This window comes from Haplochromis burtoni, unplaced genomic scaffold (genome assembly GCF_018398535.1).
Source record: "Haplochromis burtoni strain Fernald_Lab_line unplaced genomic scaffold, NCSU_Asbu1 Contig_61, whole genome shotgun sequence".
Lineage (NCBI taxonomy): Eukaryota > Metazoa > Chordata > Actinopteri > Cichliformes > Cichlidae > Haplochromis > Haplochromis burtoni.
This window is the reverse complement of record NW_024582422.1, coordinates 382,666-398,902: the sequence shown is the minus strand read 5'-3', so window position 1 is coordinate 398,902 and position 16,237 is coordinate 382,666. Positions and strand designations below refer to the sequence as shown.

Genomic DNA, 16,237 nt, shown 5'->3' with positions numbered 1-16,237 from the left:
CACACACACACACACAAAGGAATAAAAACAAAACACACACTTAAAGAATGTACATTTTTTAGAAAATGTGCTTCTGGATTTTGAATTTAAAGTGAAAGTTAAATGAAACACGCGGGATCAGGCATTCCTTTTTTTCTTTGTGTGCGTGTGTTGCAGGGTTTCTCTGCACTCAGACCTCAGTTGCTCCTGACTCGTTGTAATTCTATTGCTGTGTGTGTGCGTGTGTGTGTGTGTGTGTGTCTGCAGTAGTGATAGAGGAGAAGACTGGAAGGTTAGTTTTTAATCAATACAACTTGCTGACGCTGGGACTTTTCTACCTCGCTCTCTCTCTTCCTGTTTCTATCGGTGTCTCTCGGCCTCTCGCTTGCTCGCTGCACTGCAGCTCCTCCCTCTGTCCTGAGAAGACTCAGAAGATGAAACTCTCACAGGCCAGACAGAGTGTGTTTGTGTGTGTGTGTGTGTGGAGTAATGTTACCACGCAGTGGGTTGATGCTGACAGCTGTGATTCAGACTGTAGAAACTCATCACAGCGAAAGACGGAAGGCGATTTTAAAGGAGCAATCTGATGTTGTTTTTCCTTGTTTTTCATATTCTCAGCAATCTCAATGTGTTGTCCACCTTGGTACATCCCACTCTGTCTGTGGCTCTTAGCTTCAAGGAAGTAATTCATTGTGCAGCACAACAACCATCCTGAACATCCAGGGAAGTCTGTAAGACGCTCTAAAAGCTGTTCAAGACAATGTCTAAAACCAATCCAAAGTAACAAGTAAAACCAGTCTAAATCACCGTTCAGCACCAGTCTAAAAGCGGTGAAAAACCAGAGATATCGATAACATATTGATTAAGTATGACGGCTTATCGATCACTCAGAGAGAGAAGATTTCAGTGACAGTCACTCTGTGTCATCTGCCCGTCATTTGCTGCAGAGGAAGGTGTGCCTCAACCAAAGCTAATGCAACAGATCTCTTAGATTTCCCAATATAGAGGTATATAAAACCAGTTATCAACCAGAGCTGTGGAGCAAACAAGTATTAGCTTTGAAAAACCGTGTGAGGTACACGAGGAACTCAAGGGCAGTTTCAAAACAAATTTCCCACGTGTGGGACTAATAAAGGTTATCTTATCTTAAAAGCAAAAGGTGATGAAGACTATTTTCTTCTTTTCTTCCAACAGCGACCTTTCACCGTACGAATGTCCGATGTGGAGAAAAAGCCCTGATATCATGACAGTTTAACAAAAAGTCACTTGTGTCTTTGAGAGTCTAAAAAGTTCAAAAGAATCTCATTTCTGAAAAACTGGTACTAAAACATTTACACACACACCGTGATACCACAGCCAGCCATAACCTGATCAATACAAGTGTGTGTGTGTTTGTGTGGTAGGGTTTCATTGGAGGCGGTGAGGGTGCTTTCCCCTTTGTGTGTGTAGTCATCCACCGTCTCCGTGTCCGATTTGCAAGGTGAATCTAAAACACACACACACTCGTATTGAACACACACACGTATGCAGTGCAAACACCACACCCACATCATGACTCACTAAGTGAGTGTGTGAGTCTTGGAGAAGTGCTGACTCAGGACAAGGCAGAAACAGTAGCAATGATAGATTTAGAGAGATGGATGATAGACAAATATTCATTGAATAAAAAAGACAAGTTCAGAAGCCTGATGTGTGACCCCAGATGTCCGAGTCCTGGTGTCCTGATGTCTAAGTCCTGGTGTCAGAATCTTGGTATCTGAGTCCTGGTATCGGAGTCCTGTGGTCCAATTCCTAGTGTCCTGATGTTTGAGTCCTGGTGTTTGAGAACTGATGTCTGTCCTTATGTCCGAATCCTGATATCTGAGTCGTGGTGTCCAAACCCTGATGTTTGAGTCCTGGAGTCCTGTTGTGTGATTCCTGGTAATTGAGTCCACGTGCCTGAGTCCTGATGTCTGAATTACAGACATGATCAAAGTAGCTAAAATTACAGACTGTGAAATGTACTTGTGTCCCTTATGGCACAAATAAAAGCAGGATTTTCATGTAGGTCTTTGAGTTTTGCAGCTCGCTGTCATTTGCACAGCATCAGGTTTTTGTGAAAGCCTCTGACGTCTTAAAGATACAAGCTGTCCTTCAGAACGGGCTCATAAAAGACGTTAAAGAGGACCTGCTTTGCTCATTTACAGCTCCATAATATTTTTCTTGGATCTTTCCAGAGTAGCTTTGCATGATTCACAGCTCAAAATATCTTCCCCATCTTCTTCTGGCTTCAGCCTCTCAAGTTAGCTTTCATCTGATTGGCACCTGCCAAAGTGGGTGGGTGGGGCTTCTCTATGCAACATCATCCTGATGCTACAGTAGAAAAAGCTGTGATAACCTGAGTATGTAGATCTGGCTGAGCTCTGGGCTCGCAGAGATTGCTGTACACTGAGCTCAGTATCAGAAACTCTGATCGTGTTTGATGTGAACATTGACGACTGGAACAGCAGATATCTGACAGGAAATAAAAGAAAAGCAGAAAACGAGCACTTCAGAGTGCGTTTGTGGTTTCTGGGCTGGTTCTGGAGCTCCTGGGAGAGAACATGCTGTGGCTCTTCTGTACTTTTGTGTTTTGTCTTGCCTCGCAGTGATGCTGACAGCATGGCTCAGCACTGACTTTCTGACCCAGTGTCCCACCGCAAGTCCGTGTTCTACCTGATGTTGTGTGTGTGTATGTGTGTGTTAGTTTCGGCGTCTTCCCTCCATCCTTGTCACCATGGGCAACCACCACTCTGACCTGTGTGGGCATGACGCCCACTCTCACACAAAGACAACGCCAGCTGCCCCCCCTGTCCCCAACACACACACACACATATAAATGTAAACACACTCACACGTGTTTACATTCATGTGTGAGGACCTAATCCAGCCCAAGTGTGATGTTAAAGATGTTAAATCCTTCCTCATCATGTCCACCTCCACCCTAAAATATCACCACTTTCCTCCAAAACACCATCACATAACCCCCCCCAAAAATAATAAATCTCTTATTTAAAAAACATACATGCTGGCTTTAAAAACATGTCTTCTTCTCTACTGTGTTTAAACTCTCCAAACAACGTCCACATTTCCTAAAAAAGCTGTGAGTCGTTTTCCAAACCTGCTGAATCTGAAGCAGAAATAAAACTAAAAAAAGACCAAATTTTCTTTATTTTCCAACAAAACACAAAAATTCTCCTGGATATTTTTGTATTTTTCTGATGACTGACGGTTAAATTCATTCCCAGAAAGGAAACCTTTGGAGGAGAAGCTGCTCATCACTCGAGGAGCGCGACATCGTCCCCGAGAGACGGAGAAAGAATAAATAACACAAGTCTGTTTCTGGCAGCGGTGACAAACACCTGGCTCATGTCTTCACGAGAGAGAGTGTGTGTGTGTGCGCGCGCTGGTGTGTGACAGAGTCGATAAATCGACACCCTTGTTCACTGCGGGCCACCACACACACACACACCAAAGCGATCAAGCATGTCTGGATTGTCAACAGAGGACTCCCACCTCACTGTTTGTGTGTGCGTGCAGGATGAGTTAAGTCAAGGCTGCCCAATCGTTACTCTCTTCATAAATCAGCTGGCAAACAGACCCTGACCCCCCCCAAACACACACACACACACACACACACACACACACACACACACACACACACACACACACAGTATCCAATGAGGATACTGTGTTCACTAACCACCCGCCCTGCAGTAAATGATTCAGGCCTGAAGTGAAGCGCTGCTTCTTTCCCTGTTAATGTCTTTGTTTATAAATCCCAAAATCCTGTTCTCCGATTGGCTGATGGGTGTCTGACCTCTTTTTGCTTCCTCTAGTTTCACACTGACCAGCACAGGTACACCATGTGTGCGCAGCACGCTCTCATGCTGAAAATGAGGCCAGAAGATGCAGTTCCTCTGACATCCAGCAGAGGCTCCAGCAGTGAATTAGTCCCCATGGACTCCCATGTTAAAACTTTACAGCAGAAATAAACATGTTTATATGTTTGTAAACATGTTTGCAGCTGACAGACCTGTGTTTGTTGGTTACCTGTGGTTGCTGAGGGATGTTAAAGCCGGGGTCCCGAGGTCCGACGCTGACGAACCGCTGAGCTGGAGACGTGGTGGGGGTGGAGTAGGCTGCACAACAAACACACAGGCCCGTTATTAACACGTGATGACCTGACAGAGCTCTGATACACTGTAAATTCAATCTCCTTATCTCCTTAAATTCAGACCCAAATCAAGTTAGATTCAGAGGAACCTGATTTGAAAGTTTATATTTTCTACGCCGTTGTTAATAAAGTTTTGAAAGACTTGACAGAGTTATTTAGAAGAAGTAGGTCAGACAGATGACAAACACATCAAGCAAAAACATCAGTAATAAATACAAAGAAATTTCAGTGTCTCCATGTGTCGTTGATGAGTATTAGGAGGATTAAATATTTTGGCAGTGACTGCATCTGTTTTCGCCAAAAGACAGGAAGCGTCACTGAACCCTGCAGTCAGAAATAATCCAATCACAAATCACTTCTCACAGATTACACGAGAACTAAATATCAGATTAATAACTGAACCCTGATGCGTCGTTCCTTTTGTGTGGGGGCGTGACAGCCAGCAGGAAAATCCAGTTTAAACACGCAGAAGTGATGCGTGATGGTACTTAAATCTGCCGTGTGTGTGTGCGCGCACACTCACTGGGTGAGGTGGGTGAGTTTCCTCCTCCCTCAGTGGAGGAGGTGGAGGGCGGCTTGGCGTCAACAGGCAGTGGGACGGGACGGGCCATCGGAGGAGGCGGTGGGGGAGGCAGCATGGGCGTCGGCAGGAAAGGGTTGTGGACCTTTCCCTGGGAGCTACCATTAGGCTGAAGAGGTGGGGGGGACACAGTTAGAATATGTGTACGATATTCTGTAAAGAAACATCAACAGGTCGGTCACAGCTCGTCCTCTCAGTGTGTGTGTGTGTGTGTGTGAGAAAGAGAGAGAGAGACAGAGTGTCTGAGAGTGTGTGAGAGTGAGACTGTGTGACAGTGTGTGTGTGTGTGAGAGTGTGTGTGTGTTTGAAGGGATTTTTGAGATTCAAAATGTGGTTTTAGTGTCAGCGTTACAGTTAGGTTATGGTTTAGGGTAAGGGTTACCCCTGTAACCCCCCTGAGGGTTACAGGGGTAACCCTTACGCCCTTGGGCTGAACATGCAGCAAAAACTGCTGTGACAGACCTGCCTGGAAGTGAAGAACCATCTCTCACAAAGCATGAAATATCTGTCCTGTCAGTGCAGTAAAGACGTGCGTCTTTGCTTCCATCAGTCAGAAGGACATGTTGGTTTAATTTTGTTCTCATCCATAAAATGATGATCCAAAACACCTGTACACAGAATTCCTCCTGCTTTTAGCCCAAGAAGGATGTGCAGGTGCTTCAGTGTTAAATCAATGCTGCAGGTACGTCGCAAACACAAACCCTTCTGAAACCTTCCTGGAAACGCTGCTTTAACGCAGCCCAAACCACTGTGATTGGTCTGTTCAGTACCGACGAGTCCTCCTGAGCATTTCCAGCTACTTTTTCACTGCAATTATTGAATTTATCAGAACAATAATCAACACCTTAATACGAAGACTGACAGACAGCAGGGCGATAAGAGTGGATGTGAAGAAACATACAAAGAAGTGGGAAAAAAAGAAAGGGACAAATATGTTTGCCTTCAAAGAAAACTGACCATAACAAAGAGCAAGGACCCAGGAGGGATTCAAATCAGTAAGACACCGGGACACCTACTCAGCTCTACTCCTCAGGCGTGGAGCCATCTGATTGGCTGCTCTCCTCTGACTTTACTCTTTATTTACTGTGATTGGACTCTCTGATCAGTTTGACTGACTCCCTGAGGGACCGTAATGATATCCCCGCCTATGACGGGAACAACACAACATCGGGTAGTAAGACCTCTAAGCAGCATTTAGGAAAATCAGTTGTAATGGCTTGTGTATCCATCAGGGGGAGCAGGGTGGAGGCGCATTCATTTACAAGCTTGTTACACGAGACCTTTTCAATTTGTTCATAGATCCTAGAATTAGAAGAGAATCATAGCGTTGACCTTCAGTACTGATGAGTCCTGAGCATTTAAAGCTGCTTTTTCACTGCAATTATTGAATTTATTAGAATCCTGATGATGGATACATAAATAAAGACTTTAATAACACAGTTTGTTAAATATATTAACAGTAGTTTTACTAATAATGTCTGGATTTAAAGTGCAGTAAACTGCAGCTGTGAACCGCTTCTATTTTTTAACTCTCCTTCAGCGCTCTGCACATCTGTGATAAATCACTGCAGGAATTTTAGCGCCAACGTTTACAGACAGGTGAGCGAGAACGCAGACTGTGATTTGAACTCACGAACACGTGTGAGAACAGGAATCATTTTCTTTGTATATTCCCGGACTTTTCACTTTTCTCATTTTAGTGCTTGTTGTTCAACTGTCGTGCTCCGAGCCTCCTACAGACAAGCAGCAACCCCCCATCTCTGCGATGTTTGAACGCCACCGCCGTGTCCTTTAATAAATTTCATCACATAAGGTTGCATTTAGATTTTTACAAATGTTGAAATCCTGTTTTTAAAGTTTGTATACATAAAAATTATACCAGAGTGTAAATTAACAACATGCAGAAGTAATTTCTACTTGGTGCAATGACGTGACGGAACATGTATGTTTAGTTTAGTCAGGCCGCTCATTTAGAGAAACAGATTTCAGTGCAGCGCCGCGTACATGAAAACTCTGACATCAGAATATTACTCGTTTTATCTTGGAGTAACTGTGAAAGTGCGTCTCTCCTCTTTGAAACAAAGATTTTCAACAGAAACTGAAGATCAAACAGGAAAACCTTACATTTATTAAAATTTACACAGTAGTCTGCACTCCATTTCTTTGGCAGTCTTCTGATGTCCTGTTTTATGGAAGGCACCATGAGGTTGCTTTGTTTGTTTGCTTATGTCGCACATTTCCAAAGACATCATCCCAGCCCCTGGACAACTCAGCTGATAAGAGTTACACACCCATGCACATCCATCAAGGTAACACTATTCTGATAAACTTTCATAAACATCCCCATCTCAGGTACGAGGATGTCCAAAGGACAATTCTGGAACCATCATACAGCCTGGAGGGCAGGTGAAAGTCCGGCCTCTCTTATACAAACTATAGAGGAATTACATTTCGCTCAAGACTTTTGCACAACATGAGAGTTTAAAGAAATCTAAAGAATGAATGAGAATATTAAGCTGCAACTTAACAGAAACGATGAAGGATGCGCTTATAATTCAAACAGAGGTCTGAAGAGGCAACAGCCCAGCAAGCAACAGAATAAATGATAAATGAAGATGTACCAGTCTCAGAAATCACCTCCACATCTGGTTTGGGATCTATGAGGAAGCTTATTTCTTTTTTAATTTTTTTTATTTATTTATTAGATTAGATTGAAATGGATAAATGAAGAACTTTACTGGAAACAGTTTTAGTGATCTGCAGTATAAAACGTCTGGATGGCCAAATAGACTGTGAAGTTTTATCCTTTATTTTACATTTTTAAAAATTAAAGTTTTTATATTTTAATGGGTAAAGAGTTTTACAGCGACAGCTATCAAAGAATGTCAAATTCAATTCAGTTTTATTTAAAACAGTGGCCTCAGCGAGCTTTAGAGTATAAAGCAAAGACCCGACAATAAAAGTGAGAAAACCATCTGTAGCTAACGATCCAGGTCAAGGGTTTTTGGAAGAAAGCCCCATCTCTTGGTGACACTCTGCAATTAAGTGAAAGGGGCGTGTCTATAGTGGAAACACTCCTCCCAGCGGCTATATCTGTGTGCGTGTGAGGTTGTGAGTTTTTTTTTTTTGTCCCAAACATCGCATTTTAGAATTTAAGAAATTTGACATGATGGGTTTTAATTTTTTGAAATGCAAAGCTGACAAAGTGTTCAAACAGGACACGGGCTGCTTTCTTTTCCTGGTTTTTATCCAGGTTAAAAAACAAAACAAAATATGCTTTCAGTTTCCAACAAATTTCAGTGTGACTATCGCGCAATTTTAATCGGTTCTTAGTAACGATTAGAAAAAGATCAGCTGTTTCATCCAGTCGACACCAGGCAGAGAACGAGTGCTCGGGGGTTAAGGTTAAGTTAGAGGCGGCTCGGCCTTCCAATCGGGATCGCCCTGCAGTCGGGCCAACATGTAGGAAAAACGGAAAGCAGATGCTCTGTGTTTATGTTTGTGTGTCTGAGCCTGTGTGTGTGTGTCTGCCTGTGTGTGTGTGTGTGTGTGTGTGTGTGTGGAAGGTGTATTGATTCAGTGTCTAGACTTAGATATATCAACTATCTCACTGCAGTACAAAGGCCACACACACAGGCACACACACACACACACACACACACACACACACACACACACACACACACACACACACACACACACACTGCAGCACTTTTGCAAACAGATCCCACCTTTGCAGAGGCTGGAAAACCCAGCTCAGATGTGTTTGTGTGTGTGTACATGTGTGTGTGCGTGCATGTGTCTGTGTCTCTGTGCGTGCTTACGTTGAGGAAGCCCACCTGTCCGGCCTGCTGGGCGGAGTCAGGACAGACCAGCTGGACGAACTCCTTGAGCGTCTCCTGCGGGTGATACCTGATGGCTGGGTGGGAGAAGTAGGAGCCAGGCTGCTGCAGGATGGGGGAGGAGGAGAAGTGGAGGCTGGAAGGGGGAGCGTGGGGGCTCGCTGAGGGGGGAGAGAGAGAGGAAGAGATTAAATGATTAAAGGGAAGGAGAGTTGGGGGAGGAAGGTAGAGACATAATCATTGTGGGAAGCAAGGAGTTTATTAAGTTTATTAAGGGGGCGTGGCTTAACATGCAGATACATGACGATGGACACACAGAGCAGATGAACCAATGACAACAGGACACCCCAGCTGTCAATCACTACAGGTGTATGGAGGTGAGGCTACATCATTTACGTGGCTCCTCCTCTTCCTTCTCTCCTTCAGTCTAATTAAGGCTCTAATTGGTCTAATACTCTCTGATTGCTCGTTAGCGGATGAGGCCTCGTTAAGGCCTGTGATGTATGGAGGTCTGAGGAGAGTGCAGAGAAGATGCTGAGGGGGGAGCGAGGGAGATAGAGAGACATTAGAAATGACAGAGAGAGAGCGAGGGAGCGTAGGAAGGAGAGTTAAAGCTGCTGCACTAATTCACTTAAAGTCTGCTGTGATTTATCACTCTGACAATACACACTGACCGCCCGTGTGTGTGAGTATGTGTGTGTGTGTGTATGTGCTCTGTAGCAGTGTATTTACAGTAATCATTGGATGGATGGCTTTCTCTGCCCTCTCTCTTTCTCTTGTAACCACAGACACACACACGGGGACAGAGTGTGTGTACATTAATAGAAATGATCTCACTCAGTGTGCAGGCATGCTCAGCCACCTGTGTGTGTGTTTGATTTAGTTTGGTCCCACATCCTGTTTCTGGGATTTTTTTCCGATGCATTGTGCCAACTTCATTTATTTGATGGCCTCAGTGATCGACAGAGTAAACGAGTGGATCTCACACCCACAAACCAACTTCCAAAGATAAAAACACGCACGTTTCTCCTCAGATCCCCTCATTGGCTCCCTGTTAAATCCAGAATTTAAGATCCTGCTCCTGCTGAATAATCCGGACACATCTTATCTTAATGACCTTACAGTACCATATCACCCCATTAAAGCACTTCACTCTCAGACTGCAGGCTTACTTGTTGTTCCTAGAGTATTTTCAAGTAGAATAGGATGCAGAGCCTTCAGTTTTCAGGACCCTACTCTGTGGAACCAGCTTCCAGTTTGGATTCGGGAGACAGACACTATCTCTGCTTTTCAGATTAGTCTTCACACTTTCCTTTTTGCTAAAGCATAGATCAGGTGGCCAATCCAATCACAGCGTAAAATCAGCCCCCTTCCCACATCTCAGCGTCTATCTCAGCTGTAGGATGAAAGTGTGTGATTTCCCTGTCATCAGCTGAATCTGTGAACTTCTCTGATATCGATCTTCTCGTCTTTCTTCGGGCGAGACGGCAAAGCGGAGGATTTGCCTTCAGCGGCGCTGCAGCAGCGGTGTGTGTGGTATGTCGAACACAGAAGAAAGAGCTGGGATTAGTTCCACTTTGCAAATTGCCTCGCTTCACTACCTCAGACACCCCTCTCCTCCTCCTCCTCTCTCCCCTGCCAACTATTCCTTGAAGAAGATATTCTCCATCAGGAGGTGGATTGATAAACGATAAGAAGAAGGCAAAGAATTAAAATAGCAGAGTTCCTTCATTTTCACCACATGTGGAAGAATTTTAAAGGAGGTGAGGATGGAGAAAATACAGAAATACTCCATACTCCATCACTGGAGGTGCAGGGAGGGGGTGTGGAGGAAAGACCTTGATAAGAAAGACCCAAAGTGATCTTCAGACCATCCATCCATTTTCTTCTGCTTATCCGGGGCCGGGTCGTGGGGGCAGCAGCCCAAGCAGAGAAGCCCAGACCTCCCTCTCCCCAGCCACCTCCTCCAGCTTGTCCGGGGGAACACCAAGGCGTTCCCAAGCCAGCCGAGAGATATAATCTCCACCGTGTCCTGGGTCTGCCCCGGGGCCTCCTCCTGGTGGGACCTGCCCGGAAAACCTCGCCAAGGAGGCATCCTTGTCAGATGCCTGAACCACCTCAACTCAAAATCTCTCAGAGTTTGCTTCAACTCGTTCCTGCAGAGCTTTCACAATAAAAGACGTGACAGTGTTCGGTGTTGAGGCCTTTTAATTGGTAACAGATGAAATAATAAGAAGCTCGAAAAAGTGAAACATTTAACTTTCAGCAGCAAAATTGCAGGATTTCCTGCTGCCTACTAATCTTCGTCACAGCTCTGATGGCTGTTGCAGCTTTTAAAGATGGAATGTTTTCTTACATGTAATGTGACGACTTTATCGGCTCTCCTGCACAAACTTCACTGAGACCTGAACTACAAGCAAATCACACTAAATGTGAGGATTTCATTTCCTCATGTTGGACAAAGCATCACATGACGCATCGTTAAGGTGCGCCTGTGCTGCTCAGTAAATCAGATTATTTTATAACCCCTCTGCTTCCTGTTGTACTACACAGAAAGTTTGTCATCTTAAAAATCATTTTTTAGCTGATCTGTGAGTTTTCAGCTGCTCGCCAGATTAGATGGTAAAGTGATGAATGAGGATTATCTGCAGATTATTATTATGGAAAACACTTCTCAAGACTCAACAGCCGCACAGACACACACACACACACACACACACACACACACATAAGGAGGAAGTGTGTTTCTGTGGTAGATTATTTCAGCCAATCAGAAGACGAGAAAGGAGCAGGAGACAGGTTAGTGGTGGGTGGGTGGGACGTAAGAACAGGTGTGAGGTGGGAAGGATGCTCTCATAACACACACACACACACACACACACACACACACACACACACACACACACACACACACAGTGCCCTGCCTACAGCCTATAGGTGTGTGTCTACAGGTGCCTCCTCCTGACAAAACCCACAGAGACTGACGGGGGTGGGGGTGGGGTGAAGGAGGTGAGTGTGTGTGGTGGGAGGCGGGTGAGGGAGGTTTCTGGGGATGACCTCACCTCGAGGCCCGGTAATGACGGGCCGGTGATGGTGTGTGAAAGCCGTTCGGGGGGAAGAGGAGGAAGAAGAAGAGGAGGAGGTGGAGGAAGCGCCGCTCGGTGAAGGCGCAGTGCCGCAGAAACCGGACTTCTCTGACCTCTTTAGAGCGCTGGCGGGTGACGGCATCCCTGCCAAGAACCATGATGATCATGATGAGGAGGAGCGGGTCATGGCAGATTTGATTCTTTAAACACTTTTTATGCACCTCCAATGTGGGGAGGAGTTGGGAGGAGGGAGGTGGTGGTTTGGAGTGGGGCTTAGAGATCAGGGGCGGGGCTTGGAGATTGAGTCACAGGCTGCAGGTGTCAGAGAGTTTAGTGTGTCTGAGCCTTTTTAAGTTTTTAGATACCAGCAAAAAAGGACAACATGAGTAAAAATGATGACAAATAAAATGAAACACTAAAATATAAAAAAAGAACAAAAGCCTGAAATTTTATAAAAATAATAATATCGACATGAAAAGTGTGCAACAAAATATATAAATAAAAACACAGAAAACCAAATAAAAATGTGAAATTACATTATTTTATTCAGTTTTTTTAAAAACACAAGTTTATCTTTTATAGTTTAAGGAAAGGTTTCTCTGAGTGATGATCTAAAGCCCATCATTTATTTTTATTTCTTTGAGTGTCAGATGGGCCAGCCGGCAGCATTTTTTTATTCAAACATAAAAAGTCAGTTTTCTGAGAGACGAGAAACTCGGACATGCTGTTTCTCTTTCCTGTCAGCTCAGCAGTGTGAAACGCTATCAGCTGGGATAAAAACAAACATAACCTGGCTGCCGTTAATATCGAGACACACTTACATGTGATGATTTTTATTTGAAATATTTAATAAGCTTCAGCAGATGGGAACATCTTCCACATTACCATAGCTACCAGATAGACGCAGTTCAGGCTGAATTAGTTCATCACAGGAACAACAGTGATCATCTTCAATACAGCTTTTTAAAATATTTTATTTTTGGCCTTTATTACACAGTGGAGTGAAGAGTGACACGAGGGGGGGGGGAGACATGTGGCAAAGGGCCGCATGTCAGATTTGAACCCGGGCTGGCTGCTTTCTACATGCAATACTTTTATTGTAATGGAGTACTTTTACTCTGAAGTACTTTTACTGCAAATAAGGCTCTGCATGGCTGATTATCAGCACAAACACACGATTGTTCCACAGCTCGGAGACGAGCTGTGAACAGAGGGAACAACACAGATTGTGGTCTACCTGGAAGGGGTGGGGCTTGTAGTGACGGGCAGAGGTGCAGTAGGAGGAGGAAGAGGCAGAGGGGGTTGTTTGTTTGTGAGTGTGATGAAGGACTGAAGAGGTTTTGTCAGGTGGAACTGAGGCTGTTCAATGTCTTCTTCCTCATCCTGTTTCCACATCCATCCATCCATCCATCCAATCTATCAGTCATCCATGATTGATCCATCCATCGTCCATCCCTCCATCATTCATTATCCATCCACCCATCAATCATTCATCATCATCCATCCATGATGCATCCACCATTAATCATCCATCATTCATTCAAGATCCATCCATCCATCCATCCATCCGTGATCCATTATTCATCCATCCATCATCAACCCATCCATCATTCGTCATCCATCCATGATTTATCTATCTATGATGCATCCATCATTCATCCATCCTTCATCATCCATGATCCATCAATCCGTCACTGATTATGATTCATTCATTCATCATCCATTTAGCCATTATTTAATGTGTCCCAGTTAATAATTTAACCAAACATGTTATTTCAAATAAAAATCTGTAAAACATTACAAAATGAAAATGGAACAACACAATAAAATAAACATAAAAACCCACAACCATTTAATTAAATGTGGAGACCTTTAACGGGTCTCCACAGCAGATCGTCTGCCTCCATCATTCCCAGCATCCTCCTCTCTCACACCAATATGTCCTCCATCACTACATCCATGAACATCCTCTGAGGTCTTCCTCTTCTCTTTCTGCTTGGCAACTCCATCTTCATCCACCTTTGTCCAATACAACACAATCCAGAAACTGTTTGGTCTCTAGATAATATTGCCCTTCATAATAATTAGGGGTGTGGCCTCTTTGATTGACAGGTGAATTGTGACACAGGTGGCTGTAGCCGCTAGCTGTCTGCTCGGCTTCACCCGAACTTGACCTCTGGACTGTCATAATGACGTCAACTGACCAATAACTTGGCTGCTGTGAGGTTCCTGTACTAGCAGAGCGTCCAAAAAGGCGGAGCTCCAGGACTGCTGAGTGAAATTCAAGGGTTTTGATGTTACTGATTAGCAGTAAGTTAGAGCTCCACCCTCTCATCCAGCAGCCATTAGGCTGCCTCACACTGAAAACCAGTTTGAGTTACCTTCCATCTTTAATATACAATCTGTGGTTAGTTTTGGTCATTTATCAGATTCAAACGTCTCCTGATACACAAACTAACAACACCTTTACTCGTTACCATGTCACATATTCACATTCAACACACACACACACACACTCGCACACAGACACAAACTGTCCTGCTGTCCATCCAGCTGGTTTTCTCGTCCACAAACTAAACAAAATCGACGTGCCACAGTGACATCATCAGCATGCTGCCAGGTGAGTGGAGTTAGGGTTGGGTGGAGTGCGGTGGGGAGGTGAAGGAGGTTGAGGGGGGCACGAGACGGAAACTCAGACAAAAAGGAGGAGAAGGAGGAGGAGGCGGTTTCACAGACATGTAGACAGGAAGTGAGGAGGCGTGTTGACGTCTTTACCTTGTCGGGAGATGAAAGAGCTAGCTAGAGAGCCACGCAGCTTATATCCAGCTTTCCAACGCAAGACGGAGGAAAGGAAGAAAAGAAACGGAAAGGAAAAGTAGCATGAATACACCGGCCGAGAGAGGAAGAGGAGACAGGAAGAGGAAGGAACTCATAAATATAATCAGTGTATGCGTGTGTGTTTAAGAACATGGTTACCAAAATAAAACTACAAAATCTCTGAGTCTGCAAAAATGAAAGTAAAAAATAAAATAAACCAAAAATGCACTGGAACAATGTGAATGCAATGAACTGAATATAATAAATAATAACTGAGAATTAAAGCAATTTTCTATTTTTTCTAACGCAAATAAAAATAAAATATTTAAAAGTTTCCTTTGAGACAGCTAACCTATGATTTATAATTCAGTGTGAACCAGAGTGGACGTGCTTCTGTTGTAGCTGTAAACCTGCTTTAAAAATAGATTTGATTGTACTGAAATCATAGAAATACTCAACAGAAACCTAAACATCTCTGTAAAATGAATTTATATTAGGAAAGCAGTTTATTCTGCACATATCTTCCTGGACATTTTTGTTCCTTCAAAAGACAGAGCAGAGAGAGTGACAGGAAACAGCACAGAGAGAAGAACGACATGCAGCAGATGGTCGCTCGGCTGGGAATCGAACCGGGTACTCGCGGGGGTCTGCTCGAATTTCCAAAATATTATTAAAAAATGTTTTTTAAAGAAATAAAAAAAAAAAATGAAACATAGAGAACAGAAAGAAAATTTAAATACCTTCATAATAGCAATTATAAAAATATAATATTCTTATTCTAATATTATTAATAAACATTATATTTGATTGATATTCACATCTTTTAAATGCAAGAATAAAATTTTCTATCTAAATATTTTAATAAGTTCAATAACAATTACAGTATAGTTTTAACGAACATTAAAAATAAATAAATGATCAAGTAAAATTGAATTAAGAATAAAAACTAAAACATGTAACTGAATAAATTTCCAACCCATTTAACAAAAAACACCTGGCAAACAAAATATAAAATCATTCTAACCCATAAAAGCCACGCAAAAAATATCTATAAATATATTTGAAAAACGCAACATTCACTAAAATAAAATATCATAAAAATACTGAATAAAAATGTCAAAATGAACGTAAAGACTTTTTGTATTAAAATATATTTTATTTGACTGATATTTGTATATTTGTCAAATGCCAGATTATTATTTATATTATATCAAAACATTTGAAATTTAAATGTATAATTTGACTTCTCTATCTAGAAAAACCCACCAAAGAAATATTTAAAAATATGACGTAAAAATACAAAAATTAAAGGTAACTAAGGGTAACTAAACAAACTGCCTGACTGTTGAAAAAGTAATTAAAAGTGAAGAATGAATCGACTAATTTATAATAATCATAAGAAAATTAAAAAACATGGATTTCTTCTGAGCTGACAGTTTAATGACATATTAATGCGAATTAAAATTTTCCCCCCTTTCTCGGCTTCGTGAGGCTCACTGAACAGATTTGTGTCTCTGAACTGTTCAGATTCACACTGAGCTACACGGAGGCATGCTGGAGGTTGCTTCCTGTTTATGTGACTGTTTTGGATCTGATTCTGCAAGTGTGCAGGATCAGACCTGTGACGTCCTCTTTATGAGACAGGCAGTCGAGAGATCACACTCTCTGACAAAACATTAAAAAAAATCACTCTTACACACACACACACACACACACACACACACACACACACACACAC

General features: G+C 42.9%; 1 protein-coding gene across 1 annotated transcript in view; it reads right to left on the bottom strand.

Annotated features, from left to right (window-relative positions):
- The window catches only part of nfia (nuclear factor I/A), a 133,063-nt gene that overhangs the window by 7,274 nt on the left and 109,552 nt on the right, over nucleotides 1-16,237 (bottom strand). Inside the window, exons 7-10 of the mRNA XM_042221115.1 lie at nucleotides 14,458-14,508; nucleotides 8,579-8,757; nucleotides 4,698-4,863; nucleotides 4,051-4,139 (exon numbers count right to left, since the gene is read on the bottom strand). Of these exons, the coding sequence (XP_042077049.1) occupies nucleotides 4,051-4,139; nucleotides 4,698-4,863; nucleotides 8,579-8,757; nucleotides 14,458-14,508 (485 nt within the window). The remainder of the gene's footprint in view (nucleotides 1-4,050; nucleotides 4,140-4,697; nucleotides 4,864-8,578; nucleotides 8,758-14,457; nucleotides 14,509-16,237) is intronic.